Source organism: Trachinotus anak, unplaced genomic scaffold (genome assembly GCF_046630095.1).
Source record: "Trachinotus anak isolate AG129_WGS33_773 ecotype Australia unplaced genomic scaffold, CSIRO_AGI_Tana_v1 ptg000017l, whole genome shotgun sequence".
Taxonomy (NCBI): domain Eukaryota; kingdom Metazoa; phylum Chordata; class Actinopteri; order Carangiformes; family Carangidae; genus Trachinotus; species Trachinotus anak.
Window position 1 is genome coordinate 963,733 of NW_027273868.1, and position 26,211 is coordinate 989,943.

The 26,211-nt window shown below is 44.1% G+C and overlaps 1 protein-coding gene across 4 annotated transcripts in view; it reads left to right on the forward strand.

The window, feature by feature from the left end:
* The first annotated feature begins 937 nt into the window (after window positions 1-937).
* The window catches only part of wipi1 (WD repeat domain, phosphoinositide interacting 1), a 32,978-nt gene continuing 7,704 nt past the window's right edge, over window positions 938-26,211 (forward strand). Inside the window, exons 1-7 of one of the 4 annotated variants that reach the window (XM_071501383.1) lie at window positions 938-1,304; window positions 4,780-4,862; window positions 6,917-7,086; window positions 19,745-19,841; window positions 20,787-20,884; window positions 25,251-25,343; window positions 26,000-26,070. In XM_071501383.1, coding sequence (XP_071357484.1) covers window positions 1,216-1,304; window positions 4,780-4,862; window positions 6,917-7,086; window positions 19,745-19,841; window positions 20,787-20,884; window positions 25,251-25,343; window positions 26,000-26,070 — 701 coding nt within the window. In that variant the 5' untranslated portion in view covers window positions 938-1,215. The remainder of the gene's footprint in view (window positions 1,305-4,779; window positions 4,863-6,916; window positions 7,087-19,744; window positions 19,842-20,786; window positions 20,885-25,250; window positions 25,344-25,999; window positions 26,071-26,211) is intronic. The other 3 variants (XM_071501382.1, XM_071501381.1, XM_071501384.1) reach the window with 3 other exon arrangements.

Here is a 26,211-nt window from a genome sequence, read left to right on the forward strand (position 1 = left end):
GAAACTGTTCTAATCTCCTCTGTGGCTGTGAAAGTCTGCGAAAATAACTGTGATTATGTCAGTTTCATTTATGTTTAACTTAACAATATAAAAGCTCACTAAACTGAAATCCTTTAAATTTACCCATAAAACCCAATACAGATTTTAACAGAACAGAATTAACAAACAAACCATTACAGTTTCAGGATGGTGTTGTTAAAATCAAAAGCTGAAACCTCGGTCCCCACTTATCGCTGCTGCCCTCTTGTGGACGTCTGTTAGAATAACAGTAGAGGGAGGACTAGAAAACTGAACAAGGTGAATCTTGAGGGATATGTGGAGTGGGTACATTTGATGCATGACAGCGCTTTTTTGTGAAAATGTGTAAATGTAAAACATATTCAAACCTCCATTTAACATTCTGACATTTACAGTTGCCGCGCGTATTCCCTAATGTGTGCGCAAATAACACACAGAAAGACATTTTCTAGGTTTATTTGTATTCTCTGATAATATAATTAGCCATCAATCTGCACTGAATTTCATTAAAATTCAGTTAGTGCTGTATCGCTGTTTCTACAGCGGTCTCAATGGTCTGCTTTGGTACAAAATGAAAAGTAACGAGCTCTGTAATGACATTTATTCAAACTAAAGTTATGGGACATGCAGATATGATATGTGTCAGTAATTTCTTTTAAAAGGGTTAACTACAACCATTTACGAGAGGTTTACTATACTGTTGGGAGACAACAGAGAAAACATTCAAATGTAATTTTATTTTGGTCGCATCTTTTTTCTGTGACAAGAATGTTGGCGATATACTACATCACATGAATGGACGGACACAAACAAAGCCCTCTCCGCCAAGAGAAACACACTACTGTACACTTGACCAATCCAAATAGAGGCCCGCGACAACATGGTTTCACTATCAGCCAATCGTAAGACGCGGAGATATGACGTAGCACCGTCAGCTGTTCTTGTTTTGCTTCTTTTTCTTCTTTCCTCCAGGTTCTGAATAACCGACCTCTAAAATAACCGCACTGAAACAGCGTTTTAATTCATTTCTACCGGAGAAAACCAGCGGCTCTGCTTCGAGCGCTCACTTGCACATCAACCGGTCCACATTTCTTCCAAATTGGAGCTGTCCTCCGCCGACATCGAGCGAAGAGGTGCAGCCGATCCCAGGCCTCCAATCCAGGGCGGAGGGAGGGAAGGAGGTCGCTGGGAATCGGGATGGAGACCGGGGAGGGAGCCGGCGGGTCTGGCGGACCGGACGGACCGGGGCTCCAGTTTGGCTGCGCCTCTTTCAACCAAGACTCCACGTAAGCAAGCGGGCGGGTAACAAAGCAGCTGAGTCATCAAAAGACTCACCCTGCTTGATTTCTCCCTGAAATTAGACAAATGCACAGAGCTTTACCCTAAACTGTTCATTTAGACACTTAAAACAAAACGCTGTGTGAAAAAAAAAACCCTGCAGCCTGCCTACGTTCATACAAAATCACGTCACCAATTTTACTCAGGAAAATCAGTTTACTTATAATTAGGAGCACAACTCAAGTTGTATAGCGTTTTCTGTGGCTCTGGACAAGCTTTATGAAGTTTGAGAAAATAGCCCTGATGATGTCATAGTGTCATGGGCGTCATCTTGGCTTTGGCTTGGAGACTTCAGACTTGACAGAAAGTCATAGTTAAAAAAAAAACGGGGGTGTGGAGATTGAAAGATGTGGGTGATTGCAAATCATGGAGGGGGGTGTCTAATAAAATGTGCTATTGAGGTGCATTGTGGGAAATATAGGCTCTGGCATTTTTTCCTACTTAAGTGTTATTGATGTGCTAGACATATCACAACATTTTCCAGGGACTCAAACTTAGGATATCTGGTGCCACACAGGTTTTGACCAAGCCTTCCTTACAAATTGAGTTCTTGGAGTGTGATTGCCCAAGCTCAAGGAGTCTGACGTTGTCAAGGTTCAATGTTTTTCAAGATTGACCCAAACTAGGGCCTAAAGGTCAAGATATTTTTGGCCTCTGCTGGACAAATTCTATCCCACACATATCCCTGATCTTCATGGAATTAGGTTAGGGTTGCTGGAGTTGCCCCGTGTAACCATTAATGTCCGTTGATGGCTGTATAGCAACTCAAGTGTTGCAATAGGGGATTCTCTGTAGTAGCAGTCTCTTTCAACAACTTGTTGGGGATTCAAAACCAGAAGCATTCAAGCCACAAGCCCCATACAGAAAGTGGCTTTATGTGTATTAAGCTCCACTCATGCCCCTGCCATGTTGCTCATTTGGTTAAAATGCTGAGTCATCCAAAGATAAGAGCAGTATATTATGAAGGAAAGTTTTACATGCATTTGTTTTCGCTCTTTCTGGCTATGTGCTAACTTGCCCTCACTTATCATATTTATTTCCAGCCCATGTGGCAGTAAGTTTTCATACAGCAGAAGAAGGCAGACTCAGGATTTTTCACTCTGGCTCCAGCGTGTACAGTAATTACTCCTTCCCCCTATATAATGTCTCACTTCCTGTCCCAAAATTGCAGCCATCTCTTTACTTTACAAAATAGGTAGGAGATCAGAAAGAAAGCTGCATGTCACACGATCAGTTTGTTCTGCAGGAGCAGTGGAAATATTTTTTCTGTTTTTTCTGTGTAGTGCTACAGGTTTCCTCCTGTTAAGAGACAGGATTAGACAGGACAGGAATGTACAGATCTTACAGCAGGGAATGAAGGCACAGGTAGCCATTATGAAAATGACTGGTGTAGGGGTGCCTCGGTGGCTCACCTGGTAGAGCGGCCCCTGGTTCGAATCCGACCTGCGGCATGTCATCCCCTCTCTCTCCCTGACTTTCCTGTCACTCTCTCACTATCCAATAAAGGCATTAAAAGGCCAAAAAAATAACTTAAAAACTATCCAATAAAGGCATTAAAAGGCCAAAAAAATAACTTAAAAAAAAAAGAGAAAATGACTGGTCTCCTGTCATCATCTGTTTAAACTACAGTGTCATCTGGGTCAGTGTATGCAGTGTAAGGCCATACCAGCGGGTAAGAGACAGGAAGCGTCACAAAGTTGGTTAGCTTGTTTGACAAGACATCAAATGGATGAGTGGTCCTGATAGCTGTGTGTTCATGAAACATTTGTGTTGTGTTGTTGTGATTTAAATCGTAGATCATTAGAGAAATTGTCAACTTGGGATGTGTCTTACATTTCTTCCTACCACATACTGGACAACCAAAGAGGACTATATCACAAGACAATATGTTAAAGTCCCGCCATGTCACATATTTTGCATCATCATACCAAGTCGTGTCATATCACATCATGCGACATTACGCCACCTGATATTATGACACCTCCACAGACTGTACACTAAGATGGACATAGCCTCCATGACGTCACCCATAGCTTTCTGAAGAAGAGAAGAGTGAGCTGCTTTGCTGTCGCCATTGTGGCAGTTCCTGACTTCACCCAACTCCCAGCCAATCCAAAAATGGGTAAAGAGGTGGGGCATGGGTGGAGCTGAGGCAGATTTAATAAAGCACCTCGGTGACTCACCTGGTAGAGCGTGTACCAGTAAGGCTTAGTCCTAACTGCAGCGGCCCGGGGTTCGAATCTGACCCGCGGCCCTTTGCTGCATGTCGTCCCCTCTGTCTCTCCCCAACTTTCCTGTCATTCTCTCACTGTACCTATCTAATAAAAACATTAAAGCCCAAAAAAAACCACCCACCTAGTTCGAGCTACCAAGCTATCTTACGCTAAGAAGTTAAGCTATATGCTACATTTAGTGTACTTCAGTCAACATACAATATACAGACATGTTACAAGAGCAGGCTAAGTATCTTGGCTGTCACAAACTACATATGGCTCATGTCAAGTTTGGTGGAGAGTCACAAATAAACTTCAGATTTTTACATTGCAGTGTTGTATTGTAACAGTTGAATGCTCTCGGGAATCAGCCATGGAATAAGACCTTCTAATACATCTATCCTAACCTGAATGTAGCATATAGCTGTGGAGAACAGTGAAAAGTAGACAGATATGGACTAATATCCATCAGACTACTCTTCTTATTCTTTAATAATAAAGAAAAAGACATTCAGTTCACCATTTAGCACTTTCAACAGATCAAAAGAAGATGACCTATAGACCAAGAATCTTCAGCATCTGAATGGTCATTAGAGTTGCAGCCTCAGAATTTGCCAATTAACAGCACCTCAGATTAGAGCCTAAATGAATACTTCACTGACATTCACAGACACATCTCAACATCAAGTGTCTGGAGGAGACTGCGTGAATCAGGCCTGCAGAGAAACTACTACCAATGGAGGCCAAAAAGAAGAAGAGAATTGCTTGGACCAAGAAACACAAGGACTGGACATTAGAGCAGTGGAAATCAGTAACTTTCTTACTGTATCTGTAAATTTCAACCACATCTCATGGTGCTCCTCACCAGACAGAATTATCAGTTACCTGCTACCATGTGACTGAAAGTATATACAATAACATGACCCAAACCATAACCCTGAACTACTGCATCTCCACTACAACTGAAAGCTCCAGAAGAAAGTTGAGATTTTTTGTCAGCCCTCCTGCTCCCTTCACTTCTTCTTCATAACGTCTCACCAGTAGCAGCTCTCTATAGAAAGGAACGGAGACCATAACGTGATGATGTGCACCTGCAACTGAATGCAGCTCAAGTCATCTCACATCTTGCCATGTCAGATTTTCCTTTTATCAAGAATGTTTGCAATTGAATTGAAATATTTGTGTGTGTGTGTGTGTGTGTGTACTGCAGGTCACTGGCTTTGGGAACAAAGACTGGCTACAAACTGTTTTCTCTGACCACAGTGGAAAAACTGGACTGCATCCATGAGAGCGGTAAATATGGATCTGACTCTGCATCAGTGTGGGATAAACATCCTTCCACATTTAACTGAGAACACATGAGTGTAAAAGGTATCAAACAGATGCTGTTGATTTTTATAACAAATAGGTTAATCATACAACACAGTCCATTGACGGCTGGTACTGGTATATTGTTACGCCATTTAATAGTGAATCATTCATGTGTCTCTGGTAGATCATTGATGTTCATTCATTTTGGTTTACGTGACAAACTTGTTGAACATTCTTCTTTGGTGTAAACTGAGCTGTTGTGGCAGACTGACATGTCCACTATGGATGAACTCACGCAACACGTCACACCTCCTCAGGTTTCCCAAAAAGGAACAGTGTTCATATACACAGTGTTCATACAGTACATGGCTCTTATTAAGTTTAACCTGTTTCCATGACACTTACTTTCCTACTACGTCTTTCTCTTGCCACAACCTAACCTTTATTTCCCCTCAGTCTGAGCAATAGGAGCTATTTCATAAACATTCGAAGAATTCTTATTTTTAATGTCTGTGTCTGCTGGTTGTTGTATGAACTTTTTTCACCTGATGAATCAGCAAAATATGTAATTTGCCAGGGAGTCTTAACTTAACTTCTATCAGACAGCAGCAAAGCACCAGAGGTACAGGGGAATGACTCTGGAGTTCTCTCATAATCTCGCCATCTTGTTACACATCTTAAGAATAACCTCACAGCTCAGATGAGCTGAGATAGATACTGCTGACTTTTGTAAATCTACATAACAGTCTCACAGCATTTGGATGGAAACAGCTGCAATCACTGGTTTAGTATGGAGGAGACCAGACATCTTAACCAATCAGAGTATAACCATAGAGTATGAGCTCACACACAACCAGAGCACATGAAAAACTGGGCTGAGGAATGGAATCCTCTGTGCATGTGAACAGGAGCAACAAGACCACATCACAGTACTCACTGGATGGTTTTAAGGTTTTAGTGGCTGGAGGCCGAGCTCGCTGTAATTACAGTATGCTCATGTCTGTAGGCACAGAAGAATAGGAGAGTTTCCTATGTGTTTCCAGTTGTGTTTCATCTGTAGTCTGCAGTGTCAGATCCAGCCTGACTGGGTATGAGGGATCTCATTGGGAAGATCTTCAGTGAGCATTCAGCATTGTTGAGCATTTGTATGATGGCATGGTTCAGTGTGAGAGGAAACAGTTATTAATGATAAAATGTCAAGCTGTCATGAAGCATAGGTGAATTATTGAACAGGTCTACTGGGCCCCAGAGTCTTTGTTTGAAGTGACTGTTAATGACATTTGTTGTTGGAAAGTCATGGACTTCAGCTAAAAGTGAGGTCCTGATCACACCCTGAACAGAGTCTTTCAATCTGCCAATACAGTATGTGTTGATTTTATCCTTCATATCACAGGCTACATTAACATTTCATTAACATGTGGTTAACTTAGTAGCATCTTAAATCAGGTACTGAAGTATTGGCAGCCTCAGTCCAGATGCACACTGTATGTTTCCTTTTGATGATTATCTTGTTTGTCTGTGGAGCCTCTGACTCAATCAGTTCCCTTCCCGCCTCTTCCCAATATACACCTGTAATCAGAGAGCCATCATATTTGTAAAAACTACAGGAACTTTTTAGTTCCTGTAGTTTTTCTAAGTAGAAAACAATACAAGTGCCGCACAGTTGCAAGCAGTGCACAGACTCACTTCAGTAAATATTGAGCATAAGCTACTTTCTTGGCTTGTTCTGTATGGTGTGGCCACTGCTCACATGCTTTGTCCATAGATTTTACATTGGGATGATGTCATGTGAATAAAAAACACTTTGGTAAGCTCTGGGAAAATTTACCATGGATTCATTGTACAAATAGTGATGTGGTAATTGACATTGCTTTCAGTTGAAGGTGTCCTGTCAACAGTTTTACAGACAACTCTTTCATAATAGTGGTCTGTAGGAAAATGAGTTTTGGCTGCAGGGGATTTTTTTGTTGGTCGTTGTGAGACAGAGAGGTACGTCCCCATCACTGCATGTCTATCTGCCACCTGTTCTTCCCCAGCAGAGACTCCAGATGTCTACATCGTGGAGCGTCTCTTCTCCAGCAGTCTGGTAGTCGTGGTGAGCACCTCCATGCCGCAGCGTATGAATATCTACCACTTTAAGAAGGGGACAGAGATCTGCAACTACAGTTACCCCAACAACATCCTTGCTGTCAAGCTTAACAGACAGGTGAGCTACCCTGTTTCACACCCACGACCCTTGAACAAGTGTAAAATATTCACCCACATGCACATGTATGTGTTTATGCACACTTACAGAGCATATCTTCCAACACCATGGATGCCATGAACGCAGCATTTTAGTTGACAGGTAGGCTCCTGGAGCTGACTGTCGCCTCGGCATGACAGCTAACCATAATTTAATTCAATTCAATCCAATTTTATGTGTATAGCACCAAATCATAATATACATTATCTCAAGGCACTTTACATGGTCAGTTCGAGACATTACTTACCATTAGCATCCTGTCAGAAAGAGCCACCAACTTCAGAGCCTATGACACACACCTATGACTAGCAACAGCCATGACAGATTTATTGACGCATTCAGACCAATTCAGACACATGTTGGGACAGAACATGATAAATGTCTGTGTAAGAGCTGAAAACATGATATTATGATTATTATTTTAATTGTGCAGAAAACCAGGTTTTTTCAGTCTTTTACAGGTGTTTGCTGGAACTTACAACTTGAAACAGGACAACCCTAGACATACAACATAACACTGTCTGGCTACTTTAGCTTACATACTTGTACAAGCAAAACCGAGGTTAGATTTCTGCTTCATTGTTCATTTTCAATGAACTGTTTCAAATGTTTAACATTTTATGTTACAAAAGTAAAGCTATTAGGAAGATAACTAATTCATATTTTGCTGTAACACTTTCATGTTACATGTGTGGAAACAGGGGCTTTTTTTGTTTAATGCAAGATATAATGTTGTCAGCTAATGAAATGCCCCAGGCCTTGGAAATATCTGGGTTAGGATTATTACTGGAGGTAGTAATATAGAGAGCAGAACATGCTAATGTTGCTGCTTCTAGAGCAATGATGGTATATAAAGATGGATGACATGACAACTCCCTAACCTTGAAGCCAAAACATATCGATCGCCCTCTGGTGGCTGGCTGCAGTATAAGTCTTAAACCCTGGCCCTAAATGTTAGTGGATGGGACATGTCAAATAATTTTTCCTTAAAAATGGCATCTGTTATTTGAAGTAGTTCTAAGTTCGGTTTTAATAAGTTATTTGATACTATAAACTGGGAGTGTAACGTCATGATTGACAGCTGTGATTGACTCGCAATAGAGTCGACCAGGTATATGGGGACCTCTGTACCATGGCTCCACTACTTGATCACCACCACACAGACTCTGACCCCAAATGCTATGACCAGTGCTCATATACAGTATGTTTTGGCTTCGTTTTTGTAGGGTGAGAGGAGACACGTCATCTGTCTTTGTGTATATTCTGATTTTGAGCAGATTAACACACTGTTTAGTCCATTCCTTGTGTTTTTGTTTTTGGAAAAGCTTAATCAAAAACCCAAACCCTCTAAACTCTTTAGATGCTGAGTAATGCAGCCCCATTGGGGGTGTAGCATACAGCCCCAGCAGCTGCTTCTTCACCTTCTTAGGCCACAGGCTGAACATGCCCTAGACCCCCTACAGTTTGCTTACAAGGAACATATTAGAGTGGATGATGCCGTGTTCTACATGCTCCATCGAAGTACCGTTCTGGCTCTGTTACTGTTAACACTGTATACAGCAGACTTTAAATACAGCCCTGACTCTTCCTTCCATCCAGAAATACTTAGATGACAATTATCGAGAATGGGCAGAAAGTAGAGTACAGGGATCTGACGATGGCCTTCAGTGAATGGAGTGACAAGAACTGCCTACTTGTGAACCTCCAAGACCAAGAAGATGGTCTTTGACTTTCCGCAGGTCTAGGCCCACCCTTCAGCAGTATACACCTTGAGTGTAAACTGGACTGGTCCCTGAACACAGATGCCATCTACAGGAATGGGCAGAGCTAGCTCTTTTTCCTCAGAAAACTCAGGTCCTTATACGTCTGTGGTGAATTGATGCTCAAGTTTTAACAGTCAGTGGTGGCAAGTGTCCTCTTTTATGCTGCAGTCTGCTGGGGCAGCAGCAGGTCAGATAAGAACATAAGGAGACTGGACAAACTCGTCAGAAAGGTTGGATCTGTGCCTGGAAGGAGTCTGGACTTACTCAGGACTGTTTTTGAGAGACACATGCACGGTGAGATGCAGCCCATTCTTGCACAAGAGGGCAACTAAAACAAAAGAGCCCCACCAACCTGCTGTTCAGCTCATAGAGCTGACACAAGCTGATTCACAATTGTGTCTGTGACTACATGGCAAACAATTACACCGCTTAATTTCTAAAGCAGATGTTTCATTTGAGTCACTTTGGTGCATCACCACCAATTGGAAACATGTAAACAACTTTACCCAATGACATTAGAAGCAGATGTTTCCCTCCACAGTTCAATAAAGCTGAGGACATGATGTTCCAAATATTTTTCCAGTCTTCAACATACAAAGTTGTTAACTTAATCACCAAACAAAAATTCCCCACGACTGTAAACAACATGTAGCCTCCAGTGATTGTATTACTTCATATGCATATGGTTCATGTGCTGGCGTTAAAGCAGGAGAGTTGAGTGCTGCAATAGCCAGGGTGAGTTTGACCTGCATCTCAACCATGATTTTGATCAACACTTCATGTTGTGGGACTGATTTCTTAAAACTTTTTCAACCCTTTATCACCGAAGGTATTCACATATGTTCACATTTTAGTTCTACTGTAATTAACAAATGATAGCATGATGAGATGCTAAATTGTGATGGTGAAGATGGTAAACATAACCTGCTAAACTGGAGCTGAACATGTTAATTTTGTAATCCTGAGCAATTTGCCTTGCTGACCTGAATCCTGGTTATGCACTGGGTAAAGTGGGCAGCCAGCTGCCCCAGGGTCGCTGACCCCCAGGGGCCCTGAAGGTTCCAGGGTCATTGTGTTTCAGTTAGTTTGTGATAATGACACATTTGTTTGTTATACCCTTTTTCCACCAAAATTAGCAGGTATAAGCAGGTTTTTTTCAACGTGGGTAAACACCCTAATAAAAGCCATTGACCCCTTTTCCACTGCTAGTCGAGTTTGTATTTCTATTCGAACTGAGGACTCACACAGCTGCAAGGAGTGATGTCATCACATGCACTTAGAGCACAGACGCAGTGCAGAGAGAGTCAGCTGCTAGTCACCGTGCAAAGTGATAAAACGGAGCTGTCAAATCTCATCCACAGGTTGTTGCTGCTGTAAAAGTGTCAGAGCCTCCATGTGAGATGCTTCGATCTGTGATTGTGTGTGTTTAAAACTTATTTTGAAGCTGCTCTCACTCTTTTATCCCCGTGCGTAGAGTAGGCACGGTGTTTCTGGTTTAACAGCATCTGGACAGGTGACAGGTGTGTGTACATGGACTGTGTCCCAAAAGACGTTACAGTTGGGAAAGAGGTGAAAAGAGGTTTCACAAGGTAGTTGTGTTTACATCAATGCCATTCAGAGCCAATCGGAGCCAGAGCCGATAAATACCCGCGTCTATTGCAGAGTCATGGTTCACCCGGGTATGAATGTCGATTAAACCCTTTTCTATTGCCAATAAAATGTTAGAAGTTCTAAGTGGATTTCTGACCAGTGGAAAAGGGGCTTTAGATTGGTTTTTTGGCAACACATGTCATCAGAGCAGTTTCACTGCTTATCGTTTATTCTCCAAGTCGCCAAACTCTACTGGAGGATGAACACCATTCGATATTATTCTACTCATCTGGTGTTTTGATCATGTTTTCCACTCATTCTTCAGGTTTTTCAGGAACATACATACAGTCACCTGTATGTAAGCAAGCAATCACCAGTGACAGTATTGTAGCCTACCTGTCTTCATGGTGAAGTCACTTCTTTAAAGAAAGGATGTTTTGGTGAATTGTTGATCAGAGAGGCTTGTATAGGAGATAATGCAAACACCTCTCAAACATCAGCACAGTGTTGTGCAGCCCTTTACAGCACCTTGAAGTGCCCAAAACCTGTTGATGTTTTAAAGGGGAAATCCCTTAATTTAGTAGTGCACTCCATAAAGTTGGGGGACTCACAAGAGACGGATAAAATGACTGTAGTCAGAATTGAAGAAGCAGAGACCAAGAGATCCTGGCTTTAATTTCTTAATGGGTCACATTACCCATAATCCTGAGTAGTCATCCTCATCATAGGCGTCAATTTATGTTTCTGCAGGTGAGTGCTCTAAACAGTTGAATGTCCTACCCCCTCACCAATATATACCCTGCAAAATCCACATCCACCATAACTCGATGCCATACAGACTCGGAAAAGTCACAGGCACACATTTCTGCACCTTAGGGAATGAATAGTGATGACCAACACATATACACACACAGAGGGATTGGAGATGAAAAGTTTAATGATACACAACATGAATAAAAGGATAACGTTATGCCGTGCAGGCGCAGTGTGTGCAGGGTCAGGTGGCGTGTGGTAAATGCTAGATGATTCAATGCTGTGATTGGTGGTTACGGTTGGGTGCACAGGCCTGACAGTGAAACAACTACAGGAGCTTGGTCTCTATGGCTGATCCAACTTTGCACCAACCTGAAGTTTGTTATCAAATCAATATAAATTTTGCCCCAACTGTATGATCCTGCATATGGGTACTCGGGCCCAGAAACACCCACAGTTGTGACACCTATACTCCTCATTACAAGTAAACTGAACTTTATGTGTAAAATTGACAGAATGCCCCTTTAAAGCTCAACAAAGGTCACAGATTATGGGGGCACTAATGAATACTATTATATCAGTGCATCTTGAACATCAATATCTTCCTAAAAAGAGAAGTATTTAATAATGTATATAAAAAGGAGAAGAGGGGGTTCTCCAGGAATTAGCTGGTTGGTTAGAGCGGCAAGGTGTATGGTGTGTGTCCCCGTTAAAAGACACGGATACAGATGTCCAGTTTGCGGTGGATTTATTTTGGCTGTGGTTAGTTACGGCATCTCACACACAGGTGTGGTGCATTCAATAACGTCGGAACGCCTATGGTGCGTTCACGAGCGTAGAACATATGAAAACTCACCGTAAAACACAATATAAATGAACAGTATTTAACTGAAAACACCTAAACAACATGGGCTTTCTAACACAGCCGCCCCCGACTGTCTACACAGACAGTCGAATCCAAGATAGAAAGTCCACTCAAGTAACTGAATCTTCAGCCGCGTCTTCCAGCTTAGGGAGCTGGACCAGACGAGCTACTGGTCGAACATATGTCCGATCTTTGACCTTGATGGCAGCGGTCCGGATGCGTCCATCAGCCCCAGGGTAAGTGGTGGTTACCTTTCCGACAGGCCATAAAGCTCGTGGGAGCTGTGGATCCACAATGAGCACCACTTGATTTGGTTCGAGCTGTTTCCCATCCTTCAGCCACTTCTGTCTCTCCTGCAGGCTGGGCAGATAGTGACTGATAAATCTGGACCAGAAGTGGTCGACGAGGACTTGGCTGTGCCGCCATCGACGATTCCCGAGGGTGTTACTGGGGTCATAAACAACCTGTGGAAGAGATGCATCATAGCGTCCCATTAGGAGGATGCTAGGCGTGATGGGATCCAGATCAGCTATGTCTGACGAGACATAACCAAGGGGCTTTGCATTCAGGATGCCCTCCACTTCCACCAAAACTGTGCGGAGCACTGTTTCAGGCACGGACTGCTCCTTAAGTACCACCTTGAGGGCAGTCTTGACGGACCTCACTTCTCTCTCCCACGCTCCTCCGAAGTGGGGAGCACTGGGGGGATTGAAGCAGAACTCAATCTGCTGTTCTGCCAACTGGTCTTTCAGTTGAGGACCCATGGCCTCGAAGGCCTCACGTAGCTCTCGGGCTCCCCCGGTGAAATTGGTTCCATTATCGGACAGGAACTCGAAAGGTTTGCCTCTTCTGGAGATGAAACGTCGTAGAGACATCAGAAAAGCGTCAGTGTCGAGGCTCTCCAGGATGTCTAAATGCACACAACGGGTTGTCATGCACTTAAAAACAATGCCCCAACGCTTCTCCGTTCGGCGTCCAATCTTGACTGTGAATGGACCGAAACAATCGACTCCAGTCGAATAGAAGGGTGGTTTATAGAGGCGTAGACGAGCAGGCGGTAAATCCGCCATCTTAGGGACAGAAGGATTGGCTCGCCATGTCTGGCACTGCATGCAGCGACTTTGACACCTTTTCACCGCCTCCCTCCCCCGCAGAATCCAGAACCGACGACGCAGCTCACCAAGCACTCTTTCGGGTTCAGGATGCAGGAGGGTCTCATCGAAATCCTGAATGATGAGGTTGGTCAGCGGATGCTTAGGATCCAGTAAGACCGGGTGGATGGTGTCTTGTGGTAGCTGCTCTGCTCTCCGTAATCTCCCCCCAACTCTGAGAAGTCCTGAGTCCTTGTCATACTCGGGAGATAGGGAGCCCAAACGACTGGAAGCTGGCAAAGGTCGGTCGGAGATTAGGGCTTTGACTTCCTCTGGGAATGACTCCAACTGCGCCCGTCTCAGGAGGAGGTTCTCAGCCTTGATGTAGTCAGCTGCTTCACTGGGTGAGTCAGAGTTTGGGTCGGCCGCCCCGTGAAGGGACCGTGCGGTTGTCTGCATCAAGTCCTTCTATGTGGAGAACTGACTGACATCTGGGAGTTGAAGACAGGTGTTGACAGTTACATGCCCGCAAAAGGATGATTTCTTCAGCTCACTATCATCCGTCTCTGGATAGGATGATGGGCTGGTCGGCCAGTGATCCTCTGTGTAACGCAGGAAATCAGGGCCTTGGTGCCAACGATGTGGTCGGGCCAGCTCCTTCAGAGTCTTGCCCCGAGTGATGTCATCAGCGGGGTTGTTCGCACTGTCCACGTACCTCCAGCTGTTCACCTCTGTAAGGCTCTGTATCTCTGCCACACGTGTACCCACGAAGACCTTATAGTGGCATGATTCCGACTTGATCCAGTGGAGAACTGTAGTAGAGTCGGACCAGAGTGTGATCTTCCTGATGGGTAAGGTGAGCTCGGTGTGGAGAACACTGGCTAGTTGTGCACCGGTGAGTGCAGCGCTCAGCTCTAGGTGTGGCATGGACAGCTGCTTCTTTGGCGCCACACGGGACCTGGCCAGGACAAAGGAGACATGGAGTTCATTCTGAGCGTCTTCTGTCCGTAGGTAAGCGACAGACCCATAGTCTCTCAGAAGCGTCACAGAATATATGCAGGTCTCTGGCTGATGTTGGCGAGTCTGCAGACGCTGGTGCATAACATCTGGGGATCTCCATCTGGATGAGGTCTGGAATCTCCCGTTCCCAGGCAAGCCATCTGTCACGGAGACTCTGTGACTGGATCGGCTCATCCCAGCCAATTTGTTCCTTCCAAAGATCCTGAACTAGAATCTTGGCTCTGGTGGTGAACGGTACAATATAACCTAGGGGGTCATATTGACAGGCAAGTACCTTGTTGACGTTCCTCAATGTGGGTTCAGTTCTCTCCACTGGTCTATGTTTGTACTTTAGGGAGTCACAGAGGCAATCCCAACGTAGCCCAAGAGTTGGCTCCTGTAAGTCCATGCTGGATTGGGAAAGCCACAGCTCACTGCTCTCGGATCTGACGTCTGATGGAAGATGCTCGATGACCTCCGGGATGTTGCTAGCCCACTGGCGTATCTCGAAGCCCCCAGTGTGGAGTAGCCGGCGCAGACCATCGACAAGATCCTTCGCTTCCTCCTTTGAGTGGGTGCTGCGGAGACAGTTATCCACGTAGAATGACTGCTCAACACAATCAACGAGATGGCTGTTGGACTCACTCGTGTCCTGGACGTGCCGCTGCAGGGCGTAGATGGCACAGCAAGGGCTGCATGTAGTGCCAAATGGAAGGACTTGCCACTCATAGATCTTCAGCTCTTCAGTCCTCTTCATGTCCCGCCAGATGAAGCGCAGAACAGGTTTGTCGGCTGGCAGAAGGCGAATCTGGTGGAACATACTTCTAATATCACCACTCACCGCAACTGGATACTGCCGAAACCGAAGGAGGACTCCTAGCAGCGATGGGCCTAGGGCAGGTCCAGGAAGAAGATGATTGTTGAGAGACTTTCCTTCATGCTGAAAGGAACAGTTAAAGACAATCCTGTCTTTGTTGTTGTGTCGCACCATATGGTGAGGTATAAACCAGGATTCTGGAGTTGATGTTGCTGTCTCTGGTGGTACCACTGCTACGTAGCCCATCTTCTCCAGTTTGTGGATCTCCTGACAATAGACTTCGGCGCACTGTGGGTCTTTGGCGAGTCTCCTCTCCGTACTACGAAGACTTGGCAACACTGCTTCCATAGGAGCTTGAAGGGTGGTAGAGTTGGCTCTGCGAAGCAGCGGTGTAGCATATCTTTGGACCCCTTCAACATTGACCCTGACACTGCATGTCTGGAGCAGGTTTAAGGCTTGCTGATCTTGCTTCGATTGGGTCACCTGCTTCTCACTTGTGTATGGCAGCGTGTCGATCTGCCAGAGGCGTTCAACGTTCTTGAAGAGTTCAGAGGTAGGCGAGACTGTTGCTGTAAACAAGCACTGCTGGTTGGATGCAGGAGCTTGATTGAAACTGGTGGGACCTTGAAGTGACCAGCCAAGCTTGGTGTGGACTGCAATGGGTCCCCCGGGGGGTCCCAACTGCACCGGCTCTATGGGTGTCAGGAGATGAGCCATGTCGGATCCGATCAGCAACAGGGGTTGAGCATGATCCACAGGAGGCAAAGGTAGGTGGCGGAGGTGCTTATATCTCCGCTGGAGGGTTCTCACTGGATATGAATGTTCTGAGAGTCCCAGGTTGTCAGCGGTGAAGGCCTGACGTATGCGATACTTCTCTTCAGGTTTGGGCAGTGAAGACACATCGAAGGCGACTGATGCACCATGAAGCTGCACCACGTCTTGATGGACAGTCCGGAGGGTAAGTGTTTCAGGCTGCAAGGTGAGGTTCAGGCGTTGTACGGCGTGAGGCAAGATGATGCTTCGCTCTGAGCCGTCATCTAGAACTGCATAGGTCTCCAGTACTTTGTCTTGATTATGAAGTAGAACCTTCACAACCTTCAACATCACCTTGGGGGATCTGTTTGGTCTGTCCAGATACACTTTTGCAGTCGGAGCGGTCACCATGAGCACACTCTTCTGGGTTTGCTGGACTGCATCGTGTAGTACTGTGAGATGCTGCTCTTTGCAGGTATTGCACGGTCGCTTGAGGGTGCAAACCTCGGGCTTGTGAGATCGTCCGCACTTCCAACATCGTTGTCCATCCTTTATCCACCTCACGACCTGATTTGTGTTCAATTGCTTGAACTCTGTGCAGGCGTTCAGGAAATGTTCTTTATTGTTGCAGTGGGGACAATATGGTTTGGGTTTGGACGAGGGCTTTGGTAGTGAAGATCTTCCTTTGGGGCTTTGGTCTCCACTGGCAGTGAGGAGGAATGCTGTCGACTTCTCCTTCGATCGGTTGAAGGGACGTTGGTCCTTCTTCGGTGGCTTGGGTGCTTCATAGTTATAAAGTGAAGCTGCTCGACCCGCTATGCGTTTAGCTTGGGATTTTATCTGTAGCCAGGAACTCAGATCAGGTAGGGTGTAAGTTTGGTCGGTACCTGTCCTAAGAATACCTTGGTTCAGACAATATTCCACAAACCCATCACGATAGCTTGGCGGCATCTTGCTCAGTAGTCGGTCGACATGAGATCCACATCGCAGTTCGTAGCCGTTCTGTCCCTCCAGGGTCCTAAGCATGCCTACCAGTGATTGGATGGATAGGGCGAATGCATCGAAGGCTTCAGAGTCACCAAACCTGAGGGCTGGAGCGTTTAGGATGGCACCCAGTTCACTTTGGACGAGCTGACGAGGCTGACCATACTTGTCCTGTAGAGCTTGCATAGCTGCGGTATATGGCCTTGGATCATGCATATAGGCTTTGGCCAGTTGGAGCGCACTCTGTAGCTTCAGATGTCCAAGGAGCACTTGATATTTGTACTGCTCATTCAGATGCACATGGCTGTTCAGAAGGTTATCGAGCGCCATCTTCAATAAGGCGAAATCACTTTCTTTGCCACTCTCAAAGCAAGGAATCATCGGTTTGGGAATGCCGTAGGATGGGGCAAGGAACGGTGACACATCAGCTACTTGTGGCTGTTGTGGACTGGACTGAGGCAAGGCTGAAGCGGAGTAAGATGCTGCTGGGACAGGATAGGTGAAGGCTGACTGAGTCGGGTGATACTGCGCTGGATGAGCTGAGTATGGAGTTGGGACCAGGTTGTAGTTCACCGGCGCTAAACTGTGAGGCAAGAATGCAGAAGGAGGAGCAGACTGTAACAGTGGGGGGAGAGATGGATACTGCACTGGAGGCGGAGCAGGGGCCACGATAGGCTGAGCCAACGGGACTGAGGGTGGAGCCACACTCACTGGAGGCTGAGCTACAGGAAGGGGAGCTGGGACAGTGAGAGGCAGGGCTACACTCACTGGAGGCTGAGCCAGGGCCGCTGTGGGGAGCGCGGGAGGCGGAACCACTATCGCTGGCGGCAAAGCCGGGGCTGCGGGCGGCAGAGCTGCATAGAGCGCTGGAGGCGGAGCTACACTTGCTGCCGGGGGAGCTGCGACAGTGGGAGGTGGAGCCAGGGTCTGGTTAGCTGTCGTTGGAGCCATAGCCATGGAAGGCGGAGCTAGAGTTGCCGGAGGTGGAGCTGTGTGCAGCACGGGAGGCGGAAGCACAGGGTTACTTGTCTTGGGCTGATCTGGTAGACGTGGTGAAGATCCGGCGCCACCAGGATCCTGTGATTTCTCTTTGAGGAGAGAAGTAACCATCTTAGCTATCTCCAGCTCATTAACTCTCTTCTTTAGCTGACGTCGTTTCTCCATCTGTCTGGTTAACGATTCTTGTGTTCTAATGGCTTCCTCCTGTAGCCGTTGGGCTTCTTTGGCTTGAGTTTGAAGCCGCTGACACTCGTGGTCAATTTGTTGATCCTCCTCTATGTGCTGCTGTAGTTCTTCAAGCTCCATTTCCTTCACTCGTTCTTCGAGCTGGGCTGTTTCTAGCTCTGATAAAATGTGAGAGGGGAATCTGCTGGTGGATGAGCGAGATGAGCGTTCAGACCTGGAATTGGAGCTCCTCCGGGATGAGCCTGTTTTCCAGCTATGTGAATCCTTGGTGGAGGGAGACTGTTGTGTGGTGTGGGTTTGTCCCTCTGTAGGGAGAGTTGCAACCACATAGTCACTCAGGTAAGCTGGGGGGTGTCGCTCTCTCTGCGAAGCACGTTGGGGTACTGGCTCAGTCTGGGCATCTGCAGGATCCATACCTTGGTTGTTACTCTAATCCGGCTCGAAGGACCATAAAAAGGAGAAAAGGGGGTTCTCCAGGAATTAGCTGGTTGGTTAGAGCGGCAAGGTGTATGGTGTGTGTCCCTGTTAAAAGACACGGATACAGATGTCCAGTTTGCGGTGGATTTATTTTGGCTGTGGTTAGTTACGGCATCTCACACACAGGTGTGGTGCATTCAATAACGTCGGAACGCCTATGGTGCGTTCACGAGCGTGGAACATATGAAAACTCACCGTAAAACACAATATAAATGAACAGTATTTAACTGAAAACACCTAAACAACATGGGCTTTCTAACAGTATAGGTTACAAGACACCATGCTTCCTCAGTATGCTCTGATGTTACACACATCTGTGGGTTGAAGGTAAGGCATCGTGCTGGTCATGCAGTACACACTAATTCAACACTGGTTTCCTCCTGATCCTGCTTCCATCTAATATAAGTAAATAGATATAAAAGGGTGCAGAGGACAGCCCCATTAATGAGTCATCAGATAAGTAGCCAATCAACAACTCACACAAGGAATGTTGTCCCTTTTGGATTCTCATGTTATCAATAACTGCAGCTTATTTTATGAGTGGAGACATTTAGCAGCTCGATTCCACTTTTTTAAGAAATGAATGATTGAATTAGGTTGAATATTTGTGTGTCATCAATACAAGGGGGACACCTGAAAGATGCATTTAAAGCTCGTTGATACCCTTTGGACCTTTGTGAAAAAAACTATAAGATAAAGGAAGAAAAGAAGAATAAACACAACAACATTGTCATCTCGTTTGTGTCAGGTACATCTGAAACATTCAGGAGGACTTTCAAAAAACAGCACATCCCTGTGTTTTTCAAACCCAGAAACACAGACAGAAACAAGTCCGTCCAAAAGACCACTCAACGAATCGCAAGAAAAACAATCTAGTAACTGTGCACACTAATTAAACAACCATTACACACATGAGGCCATGTCAAGACTCAGCAGTTTACCTACACCTGAAGGATAAGGGACTAAAGCATCCTCCCACAGAGGAGGAGGTCTACGACACCACCTATCCCCACCTACAATGCTGTTCTTTCATCCCCTCACAGGAGATTTAACAACCATTCACACTTGGCCTCATATGACTCTAACGACTGTCATCACAGTCAGGTGTACTTATGAACAAGTGACATCACAGAAGTGAAATACCAGGGACTCCCCACCAGTCAGTCAGAGCTGAAGAAGGTGAAATGTAAAGTATCTCCAATGACAGACAGTTTTCACAGACATGTGGAACTGTGGCTTTGATGATTGTGAACAGCTTAGGTGTTGTGACATATGTTCTTATACTGAGTGGGATTTCACTGACAGAACATTGTAGTGACCTGAGGGCTGTTGTGTCTTGCAGAGACTTGTGGTGTGCCTTGAAGAGTCCATTTATATCCACAACATCAAAGACATGAAGCTGCTCAAGACTCTGCTCAACACTCCGTCCAATCCCTCAGGTAAAACATGGCACCAAGAGACAGCTGGTTCACACACGTTTTCAGTGAGATCTGGACTGGATAACTGAAATAACTTGGCTAGCATTCCTATCTGAAATAATAACATTGTACTCCCCAGGATAAATCTGACAGGGTAGTGAGATGACCAGACAGGTGTTGAACTAATAGAGTGTTGTAGCAGTGATGTGATGTGTGTTTCCATAGCATTGCACCTGGTCTCTCGACAATAAGTCCATGGGATTTTTCCATTGGCTTTTGGATCATTGCAGAAAATCAGCTCTGTGACAAACAAAAGTTAATGATACTTACATGTTTTGTTCAATAGCTCGATGATATTCACAAATAAACACCACTTTGTGATTTTTGAAATCTGTTGCTTCCAACTTATTCTTCTTACCTCTTTAACAAAAGCCTACCTCTTTAACAAAATTTAGTAATAGTTTACAAAAGCACATGTACAAACACATGTAAAGGTGGACTGGTGAGTAGATTGGTTTTCACGTTTGGCATGATGGCGTTTTATGACAACTTTTCTAGTCTTATTTAGCCACTTGTTAGCAACTAGCCTTTTTTAGGACACGTAAAAGCTAAGAAATCATAACTGGAGTATTTACTGATGTATTTCATGTTGTAGAATAAAACATTAAAATCTCTTGAGCTTGTGTTAACCACAGGACCTTATTTCAGGCATCAAGGATAGGTTGAGGGATTTGCCACCAGTCAGAGCTCAATCTTTAGCAAAAGTGGAATATTATAACCTTCATGAAGCGACAGCTATTGCAGGATATAGATGTGTTCATCCCTTGCTCATTTGGACTGCTGCAGTGATTTAGCAGATCTTAATCTTATGACCAAAAAGGGGTCCCTGCCTGACAGTGCCATCATGTACCTTGTACCTCAAGTACTTTTGTCCTTGCTATATTTATATTTCCTCTCCTTCTGCAGGTCTCTGTGCTCTTTCTATCAATCATTCCAACTCCTACCTGGCATACCCTGGCAGTGCCACTATTGGGGAGATCATAGTGTATGATGCCAACAATTTGGTAAGTATGTAGTCACAGATCCCCTCACAATACTTTCTTTTTTGATATTCAATACAATACCGTCATATTGCTGAGAAACGACATATTAACCTATCTTTTTATAACATGATAAAATGGTTTGTGTTTTAACAAGAAATGTTAGTATATTGTTATGATGTCATTTTACGTAAAACAAGTATTATAAGTCACAATTTGAAGGCTATTTACACAAAGCAAACAAAGGTATGAAATATGTGCTGAAAATAGCATCACGGGATGCACTGGATGAAGAGCTGTTCCACTTCCCAGTTTCAGTTTATTTTGTTTTACACATTGTTAATATATGCTGCAATTGCACATATAGTTAAATATACTGTAAGTTCACATATAGGTTACACATAGTTGCATATAGATTCATTCAGTTTTACATGTACTTTCATATATTAACATATAATTTCTTTTACATATAATTTACATATAGTTTAATTTAACACATAGTTTACATATAGTTTATAGTTTTACGTCAAAAGTTTTAGTACACCACCATTTTCATAATTTGAAAAACCTTAAATGACACAAGGGTAAGTAGTAAACTGTGATGCTTAAAAAAAAGAAAATTGGTTAAGAATGCAGCAATGGTAAGTAAATGAAGCTTTGAAGGTTAAAGGAGCTAATTGTAAGTTTTGCTATCGCTACATAGACAACATTAGCATTAGTCCTGGTGAGAGCCTCAGCCACCATTTACAAAACAAAGGGTTATAATACGTCCTCTGAGCAGCGTCCTCTAGCAGACGGGACACTACAGTGACTCAGAATGTGACGAGATGGTCCGACCGGGCCATGGCTAGCTGGTTAGCATCCTAACTCCAGTACAAGAAAAGAAGTGATAGTAATAGAAGCATACCAAAAGGGTTGCTCTCCACTTCTGGAGACAGCTCTGGGTGAGTAAAAGAATGAAGTTTGATACTAAACTCACAATGGTTCTTCTAGGCTGGTAAGTAAACAGCTGTTAATGCTCACGTTGGCTATGTAGCAATAGGATAGATAGATTGATAGATAGATAGATTCTTCTTCTCCTAAACCCAACTGGTCGAGGCAGACGGCCGCCCACCCTGAGCCCGGTTCTGTTGGAGGTTTCTTCCTGTTAAAAGGGAGTTTTTCCTCCCCTCTGTCACCAAGCGCTGCTCTTTGTGGGAACTGTTGGGTTTTTCTCTGTAACAAAGTAAGGTCTTGACCTTACCCTGTAAAGTGCCTTGAGATAATGTATATTATGATTTGGCGCTATACAAATAAAATTGAATTGAATTGAATTGAATAGATAAAATACTGTATTAATCCCTTAGTCCGTACTTTTAAATTGAAGGGCACACACCTGAAACTGAACTTTTTGCCAGAACAAAAGTTGACTCAGGGGACGTACTGATACTGTTTTCTCTGATAGCATTTTCCCTGAAGCAGTTTTATCTCAGGTCATCCTCTCTTCTCTCACTCCTCTGATACCTGTTTGTCTAACATTGCTCTGATGGTGCTTTCCCTGGTGTCTGTTCATATGACGCCTGAGACTTCAAGATATTTTTCCTGGTCTTGCGAAAGGTGCCATTTTATATGATGTTCAAGAACTGATGCTGACTTAGGTCTAGGATGCCCTGAAATATAGAGTACACTGTAAGAATGATCTGGGATGAACTGATGATTGGGGGCATTATTGTGCTTGTGTTGTGACTCAGGTATGAAGAATGTCTTTGGATTTACATTGTATACAAGGTCTGATAAATATGAAATATCACTGGCAGCTGTGGTACTATAAACTAGGATATGTGATACAAGAAAATGTATCTTTCATAACAATCCACTGCAGGAAAAGCCTTCTACAGTCTGGGGTGAGAGGACTTTTTTTTAAATCAGTTGTGCTTATCTCATTACACACAAGTTTAAAATTTATTGTTTTGTTCCAGTATGTGTTGTTTTCTCATAGCAACTAGTTCTTATTGTTCCTCCATTGGCAGGTTAAACAAATAATATGTTTTAACTGTGATTGTGTTCAGATTATCTCTGTTTCTTTTTTACCTGGAAATACAACAGTAGACCTCAGCCAAACGCTGACTCTCCATGTGAACAAGAACACCTCCCTCAGCTCTGTGTTGCTTCATCTTGTAAAGTAACAGGATTAAAACAGCTTTTTGTTTTTTCTTGTTTTTTTCTTGACTCAGTTCTAGGCAATGTGTAATGTTACTGCTAACATAAAGATGCATACAGGCATGTTTGCAGATACATCCGTAGAAAAGTAATACATTTAAAATTAGATCCCAATGAATACTGCTATGTTGAGAGTTCATGTCAAGTAAAATTCTATTTATATAGCCCAATATCACAAATCACAAATTTGCCCCAGAGGTTTAACAATCTGTACAGCATATGACGCTCAAATTGAACAAGTAAAAACCTGTATGGAAAAAATGGGAGAAACCTCAGCTAGAGCCACAGAGGAGAAAGACTTGCAATAGATGTCATGTACAGAGTAGAACAACATAGTGGATTTACTTCAGGGTGGCAACACTATAAAGTGTAAACATATATAAAGAATATGATCTTGGAGGACATCAAACAACTTCCAGGTGCTGCCCACAGATAGGACCTGAGGCAGAGAACAGAGGACAGTCTTCACAAACACTCAACAGGGAAAACCAAACACATCATTCACACATCTTGGAAAAGGAAACAAACACACAAAGGGAGAGAGACAAGGAGGAGGCTGGGACTCCAGAAGGACAGAGACTCAGATCCAAAACATCTGGAATGAGGCACCGACAGCCAGGAAAGGGAGAGGGGCCCCAGAATGGCCAGTGGTCCAGAACAGAGGGCCTGAGTGAAAAGAGAGGACAGGGAGGACAGAAGGGAGAAAGAGAGAGACAGAGAGAGACAGAGAGGGGAGGTTGGGGGCCCAGTCTGGGTGCTCATGTGCTTGAGGGAATAAACAGAGGAAGATGCAGTGGTTTTCAAAAAGCTTAGTAATCGTTGTAGTAGTAGTTTAGTAATCTTGTTAGCAGAACAATATGGAATGTACTGTATGTACTAGGTTTAATGGATTCATTAAAACCATAGACTGTGTATAAAAATAGACTCCAGGTCTGAAAAGTGAAGGCAGTGCTGAAGAGCCTTAAAGCTGCATTCTGTCTAATGACCATCAGGGGGCGACTCCACTGGTTGTAAACAGAAGTCTGACTGTATTGAAGTCTATGTGAAAATGTCACTTCTCACTTGATTTATTACCTCAGTAAACATTTTCCTAACGAGTTGATGGTCTCAGTCTCTAGTTTCAAGTCTTCAATACAACATGATGTTCATTTTACAAATTATGGTCCATTTAGAAGAAAATAGACCATAAAGCAGGTATGCATTAGGGTGGGGCTACAGTGTGATTAACAGACTGTACCACACACGGCGACCTGCCTGACAATCAGGATAGAGTACAGAGCAGGTCAGATCCACCCCTCACTCCTCAGCTAGAACCTTCTCATCCAAATATGTTTTTTTCTCGTTTCAAAAAACCAAGATGGCGACGCTGAAAATGTTAAACTTGACACTTCAAAACAGCAGTTTACAAACCAATGGGTGACATCACTGTGGGTTGCTACAGGATGAAGACTAAGACCTTACTAGGTACAGATAAGCCACTGATTGAAAGTTAAGACATAAAGATGAGTTTTAAGTTTGGATTTAAATACCTAAATGAAGTCAGACAGCAGGTTTCATGAACATAACAGTGAGTTCAGTGAACCTCAGTGGCCTCCCAGTCCCCAGACCTGGATCCAGTAGAACGCCTTTGGGATGTGGTAGAACAGGAGATTGGCAGCTGACAAATCTGCAGAAATGGTGTGACGAAGACATGTCAACATGGAGCAGAGTCTCAGAGGAAAGTTTCCAACATCTTGTAGAAAAACTGATGCTGTTTGAGAGTAAAGGGAGCAACTACCCAGTGTTAGCACGGTGGTCCTAATGAAGTGCCTGGTAAGTGTATCTGTGATGAGAAGCTAACAGAAAAGACTAAAACCAAACTAATGTGCTTGACTCTCAGTGCTCTCTGTGGCTCTCATTAGCCTATTAGTTTAAATCTTTAAAATGCCTCACAAACATGTTTAATTTTTTTTAATTGTTCAGTAATTGCCTAAAACAGCAACTCATTGTGGTTTTTAACTCATGGTACAACAGTGAACTATAAGTATAGATTTGATACTTGGACAAAATAATAGGGATTGGACAAAAATAATGATGAAGGAACATGCCAGGTCATCAGGTCTGACATATTAAAAACATATCTTCAGTCACGATCAATCTGGAACAACACTCTGTCGTTTTGTCTCCCATCTCATCCTCTTGGTCATTTCAGAACACAATGACAATGATCCCAGCTCACGACAGTCCTGTGGCAGCTCTCACCTTCAACGCCCCAGCCACCAAACTTGCCAGCGCCTCAGAGAGAGTAAGAAAGACCAGAGACCACCACACTTTTCAAGTCTCATCCCTCTGAGACAGACAAACTGGATAAGTTGAAACAAGAGCTAGTCCCAGAGTGGCAGTCTGACCAGCCAACACAGTCGTCCTGTTAATAATGTTTCAGAGGATGAACCCTGACCTCCTCACCTTTCCTCTCACACCACCATCAGGCCATATTCACTACAATGCCTCAGTTTTCTCATGTACAAGCAAAATTCCACAATCTGACAGATTATCATAAAATGTATTGTGTGAATGATTATTTATCATTCTGATTACTTCATGAGCTTTCTACAAGGGCCATCTTTAACCCACAATGTGAACTTTGGGCACATTCTGGCTCCCAAGGGAATTAATTCTTTTGATTTAAATAACCTTATGGCCTTTCCTTTTGTGCCACCCTGACATGAGACTTGGCATCTATCAATCTACATGCATAGCTGTTAGTAAAAACAAACTCATCATTACATTGTTTCTTTCAAAGCTTTAGTGTTGTTGGGTGCAGCATTGTAGCCTCAAAGACTGATAGAAGGGCTGTAGACTTTTACTCATGCTACAAAAGATTATAAATAGAGGGACACTCATCACTCTGCTATAAAATACTCTTGTAAACCAAAGTAAATATAGCACCTGTCTCTACAGGGCACCGTCATCCGAGTGTTCTCCATCCCTGAGGGCCTACGTCTGTTTGAGTTCCGCAGGGGCATGAAGAGGTCAGATTTTACACTCACTGCCTAATGTCACCCATGTTCACCCCTTGGCTAGGTGGGTTGCTGTCAGTGCCAGCACTTGGTCATGTAATTGTAGTATTGCTGGTAACAGCATCACTGTTGACGCCACAAACCATGTATCCA